Source organism: Polyodon spathula, chromosome 20 (genome assembly GCF_017654505.1).
Source record: "Polyodon spathula isolate WHYD16114869_AA chromosome 20, ASM1765450v1, whole genome shotgun sequence".
Lineage (NCBI taxonomy): Eukaryota > Metazoa > Chordata > Actinopteri > Acipenseriformes > Polyodontidae > Polyodon > Polyodon spathula.
The window spans coordinates 21937776-21950390 of NC_054553.1; the positions used below are offsets into that span (position 1 = coordinate 21937776).

A 12615-nucleotide genomic window follows, 5' to 3' on the forward strand; every position below is an offset into this window, starting at 1 on the left:
ATTACATAAAACCCCAGACAACAAATAAAAAATCAAGAGAAATAATAAAAAAAAAACGAAAAACACCTCCTTGAAAAAGGGTATATTTTTCTAATGCAAAATATTATTTTGGTTGAACTAAAACCAGGAAAGTAAGATCAACATTTAAAGCCACTGTGGCATAAGAAAAAAAAAAAAACTTTTGTGGCCTAAGAAAAATTGGCTTTTTTTTTACATCACAAGAAACTCGAAATATATCTCACCTTCGTTATGGTAAAAAGCCCTTTTACAGGATGGTATATATATACATTTTTTTTCTTTTCAACAGAATTTAAAATGAATAACCTTTAAACAAGTCTAAAATCCTCAAGTAAACCTGATATGAACAACAATATGTGTTTTGAAAGTATACCCTTAGGAAATCCCTTTTTCAAAGTGGATGCATGTCAGAATTTACTGGAGTTAATTCAATGTAACTGTTCAAAAATACATTTTAATGTTAAGAAATGTAACTTATAGCATATTGGGTGTACAAATCCAGGTTATAAGTATAAAATGGACAAGACGAAAATCAGGAATGAAGACTTTGAAAAGGATCTCAGGGTTATACAGCAGTAGACTTATTATTAAAAGTATATTTCCATTGTGGTGAGGCGGTTAAAAAGGCAAATACAATGTTAGGCTATATTGCAAAAATATGAAATAAAAGACTGGGCTGTTACCAAAGTGTACTGACTGTTTTATCCACGAGATGTCGCTGTTGCCCATTAACCCTTAAAATGCCAGTCTTTTCATATTTCTGGTTTCAGGAACTCTCTTTCCAGTATAATAAATTAATTAAGTCCCTTTGAAGCTTGGAGAGGGTGATATTTTCTTGTGGTCTGGCAGATACAAAGTTAGATCTGTTTCTTTCTTTACATAAACAAAATCAAGTTAAGTGTTTTAAGGGGGAGGGAAGATTTTGTACTATGAAACACAGTATTATGTTTCATTAAGCTCAATTCCCAATTAAACAGAAAGCTCCAAAATATAATTACAAATGTCAGCGTTTCTAACAAACAGTACCAGCTTGGACAGATTGGAAATGCTGATCAGACCCCTGTATTTTTCAACATGCCAAGCAATACCACAGTTCACAAATTAGAAGTAAAACAAGTGTGAGTACTCACGAATAGAAATGAGAAGCAGCACATAACTGTAATGCTCTGTGTGATAGCAGACGGCCACAAACTGCCTCCAGATGTGTAATTGAGGTTGTATCTTTGTAAATGCATCTTTATTTGATGCTTTAATTTTTTTCTTCAAATTGAGGGTGGTAAATTTGGGCTGCATCTTAAATTCAAATCCGTCTGTAAATTCGAAGGAATATGGTACTGTGTAGTTTTGCACTCGAGAAGGTACAGAGAAGGAGAATTAGGCAGATCCTAGGACTGAATGACATAAGCTAGGAGGAAAGGTTAAAATAATTAAATATCTTCAGCCCAGAAAAAAGAAGGGAAAGAGGGGACTTGACTGAAGTCAAGTAAAATCATAAATGGTGTTGTTAAAGTTAACCCAACACACTACCTTAAATTTAGCACAGACAGAAGAACAAGAGGGCATAACTGCAAGGTAAGATTAGACAAGAAGGTAGGAAGCACACACAGAAAAAAGAAGAAATGAAAATACTGCAATCGAGATAGTATCAACAGGAGCCAGCATTGACATGTAATGGTGCTGTTCTGCCCCTTTCTCATTTTCAGTTTCACACTGAAATACGATTACTATAAAACTTCAGATACTTCCCTTGTCTTAAATACAGTAACTGCCTGCCTCCAAAACTTGCCAATATTCCAATACTAGAACTGCTACTTGATAACCCTTGAAGGCCTAGACACACACGTCTGCACCGCAGTGTTTCTCTAGCAGACAAGCATGAGTGACATACCTTTAAATAGCTTTGTTGCATGCCATGTTCCTTTTCAATGCTTTTGGTTTAACTCCATGTGATGGAAACCCAAAACTGGGTACTGTTTACAGCCAAGTGGACCGCAGCATCTAAATGCAGCAGCAGCTAAATATTAGGGCAGTGATATTTTCTTAGGTCTTTCTTATCTTACGAATGCATGGGTAGCGATAAGCAGGGGGAAAAGAAACTTGGCATTGATGCTACTATATTTTGTTTTGCTGTTTTTGCAAGTTTGATTTGTTTTAATCAATGTTTGCTTTATAAAAACATTACCATATCTTGTGCCATCTGTTTCCATGTCTTCTAGTGTCTGTAATGCTGTGTTTAACTAGGGAGGAGTATGCAATAATGCCCTGTGAATTGTAAATAAAAGCTGAGTGCATGTAAATAAAGTTTTATGGTACTTGATTTCAGACTACTACATTATTTGATACTTCACTGTCTCCATGAACTGTATACAGTAGGGTTAGCTGCTGGGAAACAAGCTGACTCTTTCACTGAAACCTGTGCCACTACACCAACATGGAAGCCATTCTCTTAGGATGCTGCTATTCATGAATGGCTCATATACTGTTGGAGGAGAAACATGAAAGCCTGATGGGGGATCTTAGTAAATTTTTCCAGAGCTAAGAAATCCAGGTAAGAGTACCAGTATTTCCTGCACTAAAGGATTAGGGAGGAGACAGCTGCCTAAGCAGTGTCTTACATTGCAAGATCTTTATCACATCTGCTTGGTGATATTTTTAAACAAGATGAAACAAAAGGCAGTGCAGGGTTTATATCACGTAGTGGATAATAGTGCGAGAGTTAAATCACAAGTGTGGAATTCTTTTGGAATCATAACGAATGGAAATAATAAACATGTGACTGGATTCACTGTTTGCTCATTATGTTTTTGTGAACGACTGCCACAAAACTCTCTACGAAAGCACAGGTGTAGCTCCCTTTCAATTGGTGACATGAAAGGAATAGACAGGTATTTTATAGTAAAGTAAGGAGCTAGTTAAAGTTACAATGTTACAATATATTCAGACCAAGAGCTAGAAAAAGCTACCACGCTGTATAGCCTATTGTATAAACTTATTGTATAAATCTGTGTGTGAATGAGAGCGTGAGAGAGTCAGTCGGCGCAGGCAGTAGGTAAAGGACAAACACTTGTGGGTTCGTTTTGGGTTGCAGCTCTTATTAAAGTGGGTTGAGTCACGGGTAAGAAGACAGTGTTTCAGCAGGATGCGGGTTCTGCTAGGGTCCTGTAGTAGCGGGTCCGGGTGGGAAGCGGGTCATAAAAATCTGACCCGCGCAGGACTCTAGTCTCAGAGCCAATGCTTGTAAGGTCTGTGGTTCTACTGGCCACTCAACCTCTTTGCCCGAAAGCTGCAATAACCTCAACCTCCATAAGATCACCAATCTGCATCACTCCTCCCTGTTTTTCTAACAGGACCTCGATCCCCAACTCCACCCATTTTTCCACCCCACCTGAGCAATCCACAAGAGAAGACAGATTCGGGTGAAGAACCATATACATACGAGGAAACAAATATGCAATAATTTCAATTTCGATAATCCATCCTTCTCTTCTCCACCTGTTTGGGATATGCTGGGAAGAAAAATTCAATTTTTCTACACAGTTAACTTTTGGCTGGCGCATCAGCCTGAAAATATTTTATACTTATGTTAGATTCGTTATGCTGAATAATTCTCAATTCATATCATGTTCCATTTCTGCTCCACCTCTCTTGATATCTCCTCCCCCAGATGTGCCAGCAGAAGTGAGCACCAATCTTAAAAGTTTTTTTTCAGAGGTTGGTGTCCCGCTGTCAGAAGAAGAACAATCGTCCCTTTTCATTCACTGGAATTTCTAGGAATCACACTGGACACGGAAAAGTTCGAAGCTGCCTCCCCGTATCTAAACTCTCTAATATTCTTTCACTTATCCAGAACTTTCAGATCAATAAAACCATCACGAAACGCACACTGCTGCTGGGTCATTTTAATCTTGCAATTCGCAGTATCCCCAAGGCTGGACATTTATATATTTCATCAGAAGCCAGGGAAGACATTAAAATGTGGTCTGCTCTTATATAGCATTGGAACGGCCTGTACATGTTCATTTCAGCACCGCACAATCTGGCTTTGTTTACGAACACTTCATTTATGGGATTTGGAGGTCTTTTAAACAATCAATGGTTTTCTAAAACCTATCACCGCATCTAAACTCCACAGCTTGAAGTGTACCCAATAGTTGCACCTGCACATCTATGGAGTCATCTTTGGTCAAAGAAATCAATAATTTTCTTTTGCGAAAACAAATCTACAGTTCATATTATAATAAAGGCAGTTCCAGTTCAACTCTTATTATGCAATTACTGCAGCTGTGAATATGGATTTCAGTGTCAAATAATGTTCTAAGTCAAGCGCACCATCTACCCCTACATTTATAACAATGCAGCTGACACTCTTTCTCGTTTCCAGATTTCCAGATTTCCAGATGGCCCCTACAGCTCTGCCAACTCCAGCAGTGACCACCCCAGTTCAACCAGCTATTTTTCAACTGAACCCAACTATCAGCAGACTACTTAATACAGCGCAAGCATACATGGCTGCAGCAGTCGATGTTTCCACCAGATCCTCTTATTCCACTGGCTGGACCACCTATTTGACTTTCTGCTCCCAAAGAAAATGGTGCTCAAAGGGAAAGGAAGACTCTTAACACCCTCAGGACTGGATTATGGCTTTTATAGTACATGCAAAGGACTTGTTACATCTTGAACCAGCTACAATCAAATCCTATCTGTTAGGAATACAATACCAATTTCACTTGATGTCCATTACCTCCCCAACTCTCCTATCAATACCAGCTGTCCATCTCCTTCTGCGCAAAATATCTAAGAGCTCCCCGACCGCTTCTCCTTCTCATCTGCCTATCTCTATAGATATTCTGAGCAATTTGATTTCAATTCTCCGTCAAGGCTGCTTCTCTACATTTGATGACTTAACAATGGAAACTATATGTCTAACTGCATTTTTTGTTTTTTTAAGCTGCTCAGAATGTGCAGTTCCTTCTTTTGTCAGCTTTCCTATGCTAGGTATGCACTGCAGTGATCTCACTCATTTCCAGAATGGCTCAGCTTCAGCAAGGTCAGTTTAATCAGCTATCAAAAATTGACTCTCCTGTATGCCTATATGCTTCCATGCTGAAATATATCACAGAACGCAAACCTATTTTAAATTCTGACCCCGTTCATCGATTCAGCTGGACTGTTATATCCAGACATTGGTTCACATCTCCTGTCTACATTAATTTCCAAAGCAGGACTTCCCCCTCAATTCTATACACCTCATTCATTCAGAATCGGGGTAGCTACAAGAGCAAAGATTAACCAGCATCTAATTAAAAATATGGGGTGCTGGACCTTATCAGAAGTTGATTAATACATACGTTCTTCCCCATCTGAGATATCTTCTGCACATCAGTCTATTGCTAAAATGTCCGGAGTGGGAATGACCCTTCCGCCGGGACCACCAAAGGTTTACCCCTAAAAAGAAAGTTTTTTTTTTTCCTTTCCACTGAGCAGGGGGTCTTCACATAGTCAGTAGGGAGCCAGTTAAACCTTCTTTGTTGTGTTGAATGTTTTGTTTCTTTCTTTCTAGGTATATGCATTGCCGGTTCTCTTGTTTGTCTGCACATATAGGAGTCTTTACCTCCACAGGAGGGTTCTCCACAAGTCAGAGGGGTTGCCCGGCCAACCTTTTAGCATCTCATGATCTTTCACTACCCCTGCAATTTGAGGAGTTAACTTTTTCTTGCTAAACCTTGCTGTAGGAGCTCTTCCTTCCTAACACAAGGCTCTCTTCTCATTTCAGGTTCTCGGGGGGCCAACTTTGGAAGTCTATAATTCTCCTCATCAAGGGAAGCTCTCCAAGCCAGAGTCTCCCCTTTCTTCCTTCCTTTCAGGTTCTCAGGCCCCAACAGACGGGCACCCCTCATTCGTATGCTGGATCCCCCAAAAAACGGGGATCCCTTGTGTATGTCAAGTCCCCCAAGAGACGGGGACCCCTTTTCTATATTTTTCAATCTTTACTAACTCTATGTCGCTGAGGGTGCCGTGTGCGCCAAGCCTTGGAAGTTGCCTCACCACAACGCGGTCTCACCTAACTATGGCGGTGACTTCACCACGATGTGGACCTCGTCCTGCCAGGGGCTTGGTTCCCGCCCCGTGAATTAGCACAGAATGAGCTATAATGTGCTAAATGCCCTGCAAGTGGTGTTGTGTATATTCATTTTAATGTGCAATTTGTGGATTGTAACCATACTGTTTACCTCAGCAGGTTCTTTTACCTGTATATCTGTTTACCCACAAATTTTAGTCAAGCGCAACAGCAAGAGGAACAACTTTACAGAGTATGGATTTATTACAGCATAGTGTGTGTTCCTTGATGACACCAAGCAATATAAACCTTTACTGGCAATCGGTGTCGTTTGGGATGTAACTGATGAATGAAACACTAGTTAATGTTTTATTATTGTATTTTTATTGTATTTTTATTGTATTGTACAAATTAAGACCAGGGGTGCACTTTCAAGACTGTATGCAGTTGTAATTTTGTGTCCTGTTCCTAATCAGAATTTGAAAACGGTCAGGTCCGTCTGAATTCCATTACAAACTGAAGTACAGGCTATGGAGGAGACTGGGCATAGTTCATTTATTTATTCTTTCTTTCATTAGGCTATGGTAACATTAAAAAGCAATTGTAAAAAAATGTACACCCATATATATTGTGACAACAAATAAAACAGAACAGAATTTCACTTTTTCCTAAATAATTATTTATTAAAGTATACGCCTTGATGCTGAATTTTGTGTGGTACTTTAGAAAATAAATTAATATTGTATAAATACATAGTGAAAATTATCAGTTTTATTTGACTTTTTTTATTTTTAATTTCTCAAATATGAATGATGCTATTGTCCACACCAGGCGCTGGCGAGGCTGGAACCAGAGATTTGAAAACACTCTTTTCCTGAATAGGCTCGACTGTGGTCAGGACCACAGGTCAAGAAAACGCACATGTCTACACCAAACTTGGTTGAGGCTGGAAATGTTTCTAATTTTTAAAACCACGGTTTAATCTGGAGGAAGACATCACATTATGGTTTTTAAGTACCTCTCAGCACTTACATTGACTTCCAGGGGTCTATTTTAACGATTGAACAGTGGCAACTCTTTTTACCTCTGCTCGTTACCTGTATTTGTCCTCCTGTTGTTTTCCTCCAAGACTGGTTTATTCACACATGTATTATTATTGATATACTTAAGACATAGAATTCAAATACAATATAATTAGTTTAATATATTAAGCACCATCCAACTGTTTATGTAAGCAAGGCTTAAGATGTGTCCCATACCCCTAAATGCCACAAAACATCTGGGATGGTCCAACAGGGTGGTTCCAGAATGCTGCACATAATGCTCAAATATACTGTATAAGGCTTTCAAGCGGAAATGGTGCTCAAAGGGAAAGGAAGACTCTTAACACTCTCAGAAAGAATCAATACAAACTTCTCCAATTATCTTTTTATGATATATACATAACACCATCCATTTACTGACATCTTGTGTTGTCAGCCCAATCTAACAGACAACCAATACACCCACACCACTCTTCTAATGGATCTCAAAAGCAAAGCAGACAGATTCATTTGGTTTTCTTCCTGCTTTTATGTAATTCGAAGCCACTGCTGAACAGCTCTTAATCTCAAGGAAGTCGATTTTAGAGCTTGAAAAGGAATAAATGGATGGAAACGGCTAAATGAAAGAAACTCATTTTATTTTTTTTACATAAAAAAAATGCTAGTTGAGTCACTTGGAAACTTTGTTCATGGATCCGGTGACATTGAAGCTGAGTCACGATCACAGTCTTTTCATTTATTACCAGCGAACTGTAACGTGTGCATTGAGCAGAGCTAAAGCAGAACACATGGGGACGGAAGCCCTAGCTGGGAATTATCTTTTTGTCTCTTCAGAAAATGACGATACAAACACAGTTTCGAACTCTAAAATGGTTTTCTTGTGTTAAAGACCTGTTTGTGTTACAGGCAACACAATATCACTGACCTACACAGCGAGTATGTGAATGGCATGCAAAGAGGGTCATAGTCCAGATATATTTAGTTAACATTGACTATTGCACCTCCTATTGTAACTGACCAGTGTTGTGTGCTGCTAATATAGAAAAACTATATCACCTTTATTGATAATGATTTCTGTCCAAATAATACAACACAACAAGCAAAACCATCCAGTCACATTACTGTCAATAATCTGATTGCACTTTTGAGCATTCCCAGACTGTGTGCATTGATTCTGAACAGGAAATCGCAGAATAAATATAGTATGAATTACAATGCTATTGTTAGTATCAGTTTTTAATTGAGACGGCGTAAAATAAAAGCTGCTTGGATCCTAGCAAAGAATAAAAGAAGTCATCCCTATCATAAAAATGATGACATTAAATAATGAAATGATACAGTTTTAGATAAACTAGCCATAAATTACTAATTCACTAAAGGAGTACATACAGTAGATGCTATGAATGTGTTTCGCTACAGGAAATTTTTATAGGGATAGCTTGACTATAAGAATTTTCCAGAAAAAGGATGGCATATGGCTCTTTAGCTCTACTGCATGACGTAATCACAGCATTAATAATCCAGAGATTGCATTTTTTATGTGCACTATTTACTGTCATTTGGATTAACAGGGGAAATGTAGCCAAATCCCTAATCCAAAACTGAGAGTATGCCTCCCTTATATGAGCCCACAGTACAATACAGGAAAGTGAGGTATTATGGTTAGAAGTAGTAGAATGAATCTTTTTAAACAAACACACAGTGCTGTTAAATATTCAAACGTTGAAAATGGTGTTCTACCATATTCTACTAAATAACGTTTGGTTACCTGAAAAGCAATGATTTTAAACACACTTTGTTATATTTCCTTTTTGTTTTTCTTATAGCAGTAGTGATGTTATAGTGTGAACAGAGCCAATCAGGTAAGAAAAGTGTAAGTGGCCCTTTTCATGAGCAATACTTGATATAAATCATATGTTAACATGTATCCAAAGGTTGCTTGTTTCCAGTAATTTATAGTTAGAGTAATTTAGCTAAAGGAAGGAATATACAACATGCACTGTTCCAACATCAGCAATGTAACATGGATTGACATTAAGGAAACTGGTTATAGCAGTATAAAAGGAAAACACAGCAGCTTAAGCAAAAATGAGAATATCATGAATTAAACATAAGTTTAAAAAGGAATACATGTTGAAAAATATCGTTACAGGGCAGATGTTAATGCAGACACTTAACTCCAGAGGGATAGCTGGTTTTCCAATCTTTGGAGTGTAAATTAACATCTATACTCTAAAACGCTGCTTCAGGAACAATACAATACTACACGAATAATTCCTTTATTTGATTAATTTTTTTACATTATCTGGAAAGGCATTAGGAAAAGCCTGATTCCCCGTGTGATAGGATATACCCCTATGCATATTACAGTACGGTATTTTTTTTTTTTTACTGTATGTAAAATAATAATGCTTCATAACTCGATAAACAAAACCCTACACACTGCTTCTGAAACTAGAAATCAAATAATCACGTCTTTGTCATTCTTTTAAATTGTATTGAAATAAAAACATGATAGCACCTTTCCAATCAACAAAATAACACGTGATATACTGTACACTTAATTATTACAATATAAAACTATACAAGTTTCTTTCACTGTGTGTTGTTACATATGCAGTATTGTACGCCGTTGCTTTATAATATGTCTTTTCCCATTCACTATAAAATATACCCAGTACCGTAAATCGATGAATTTATGTCCAACTACTATAGATAATACTGTACTTCAGTAAGAGGAAGTACAAAAATAGTTGCTGATGTGTGAGGTGTTTGACATGCGAGACAGGGAGTCTTCCTTGGCTGCACATGCAACATAATTGTTCTTGCATGAATGACATGATCAAACAATTGGCAGGCTGTGCTTTTGGAAGTCACTTCCTTAGAATAAATTGTACTAATCCTTAACGCAAGGCAACGGGCATGCCTGTTTTAATTGGACAGACTCTGGTGCGAATTTAAATTACATTTATTTATTTCTGGCTTGGATTAGATATATTAGATCTCCTGACCTTGAAGAAACAGATCCGTAGATGCTCAGTGGCCAACACACTGCAATTACTGCGACCGGAAAGAAAAAAACCAAAAATAAGTTCCTCAGTTTTCGTTCTATCGACCTTACTTGTCAAACCTAATAATACTCTTGGATCTCAATGAAGTGCGACAGCGGTGCCTGTGAAATTGGCTATGATCTAAAATATTAAACACATATATTGTTTAAACTCACTTTTACCATGTTTCTGGATGTTAACTTTCCCATTATAAACTATGTGGCTTTAACTTGAAACCACGGACTCAATCGTTCTATTTAAAAAAAGCAATGCGGCAGTCAATTCAGTTAACACGTATCTTACCTGATATGCAGACAATGAAATTGGCTTGCAGAATAAAAAGTATTTCCCAAATAATTTCCATTCTCAGTTTTTCATTCGAAGTACATCACGCATTAAATGGGATCAATATCACAGTTTGAAGTGTTCCTGCAAATAGGATGCTTTACTTCTTTGTGAAGGTATTTCCCAGACCTGACAACACATGTCAGAATCCTCTTACAGACATGATGCAAAGCTCCAAAAAGATTCCACGTACTGGTACCCAGAAAGAAAGAAAAACATGGAAATATCCTTCGAATTAACGAAATTTAGAATGATCACTCGATTTAGTCTTTCTTCGTAGGATGCTATCCTGTCCCTTTGAATTTGCGACCCCTTCCTAGACTGTCACATTTACTGTCCTGTAACGAGAAATTGCAGTATAATGAATGGTATTTTAAGGAGCTATTAAACAGCACACCATAACTCCAGCTGTAAGATCCTGTAAACAATCAATTGCAGTCCCATGTCACACCCCCGCCAATATTGCTCACAGAACAGTGATCAAGATCGAAGTCTATATGAGCTGCAAGGGGGCGTGCTTCGCTCACACAATGGACTGAGTAGAGAACATCCTACTTGTTTTATTTAATTTCTTTTTAAATCTGACAACAGTTTTTTGCACATTACGCATACCCAATTATCATAAGGCCAGAAAGTCAAATAACGATAAATCCACATTCCAATAATATTCTAAGCTGATCTAGAAGACATTAACTCATACTTTTTATGAATAATCGTTTAGTTATCAAAATATTTTGGTGACTGTGCACGGAATAAGGCTGTACCACATTATGTATTTACCAATATGTTGTGAAAATACAGCATTTGTATTTACACAAAATAGAAACATCATGAACTGAAACAGCAACTTTTTAAAACAAAAGAAAAACACATTTGGGCTCTTTTTTTAAAAAAGAAAAATGCGGAATTAAATTATCCACTGTTTTGAAATCGTGCTTAAATACGGGTCTGTATTATTAAACAAACTCTGAAAGGTCTGTAAATAGTATAGAACCTTCATTAATCTCTTCGAGGTTCTTATTTCTTTTAATAATGCTTAAGTTAAGAAATGATTTCTGAGCACCTGTCTAGTTTCCCGTTTTAATGTGAGTAACCTTATTGTATTATTATTACATGCATTTCTTACCTGTGGTAGTTTTTTGTCCAATGATAGTAAAACTGGCTGTATTTTTTTTTTTTTAATTTAGGTTGACAGTACGGTAAATGGAGTGAAAGACTTACTTTTCAGTAGCACTGTAAATTACACTTACCAGATAACATTGTCAATATCCGAAGACAGGGTCCACCCGATTGTGAAGTTAGCAACGCTGCAAGACGTGTAACAAATATTTTAAATACTAATGATTTTCTTATTTCTAAATAAAATCCCTGCGTTTCCTCTTGTTACAGTATCAGTTGCAGCTTTGTGGTACGTTGCTGCTGCATGATGCGCTGAGCTGAATCCAAACACCCATCTGCCAAAGATTACCAGTTTTAGTGCGCGTGGTGCTGAGAAGAGATGCGCGTGCACGCTGCACAGACCGCTTGAGAATTTGGGAATTAAAAAGTACTCAGGAAAATTGACTAGAAAAATGACTATAACATGATTTTTTTTTTTGAAAACATGCAGAAGTTGGTTAAGCCACATTTATCTGTATTGTTACATCCGTATTTTAGTATTTCTACTGAGTTCGACGTGTTTCCCAAACGAACTGCTAACCAAGACTCTGAATTAAAACAAAACCTGTTTCAAAATACAACACAAAAAAAGACAAATGCTAGGCTCGTATTGAGAGACATTCACTCCCACACCTGAGCAAACCTTAATGAAGGGAGTACTCTCTCGCTTTCAATTGAGTGGCAGATGGTATTGTTTAAATCTTGAGTGGTGGTGACGCTTACCCTTCACTCGGCTTCAAACATTTTGGTGGTTAGGTAAAGAAATACTGGATCAATATTAGCCAGGCCTGCTATATGTAACTGCACAATAAGAATACAGGCTGTAATCGTGTAGTGTATATTAGTGCTTTCAAACAGCCCCATCAAAAAAACAGTTTTCTCACAGATGTACGAATTATTTGCTATCAAGTTAAACTCAGGATTTTTTTAATATTTTTTTATT

At 37.4% G+C, this 12615-nt stretch overlaps 1 protein-coding gene across 1 annotated transcript in view; it reads right to left on the minus strand.

The window, feature by feature from the left end:
- The window catches only part of LOC121295314 (carbonic anhydrase-related protein 10), a 133194-nt gene extending 121245 nt beyond the window's left edge, over positions 1 to 11949 (minus strand). The window contains exons 1-2 of the mRNA XM_041219791.1: positions 11765 to 11949; positions 10473 to 10852 (exon numbers count right to left, since the gene is read on the minus strand). Of these exons, the coding sequence (XP_041075725.1) occupies positions 10473 to 10533 (61 nt within the window). The 5' untranslated portion in view covers positions 10534 to 10852; positions 11765 to 11949. The remainder of the gene's footprint in view (positions 1 to 10472; positions 10853 to 11764) is intronic.
- Between the last annotated feature and the right edge of the window lie 666 nt (positions 11950 to 12615).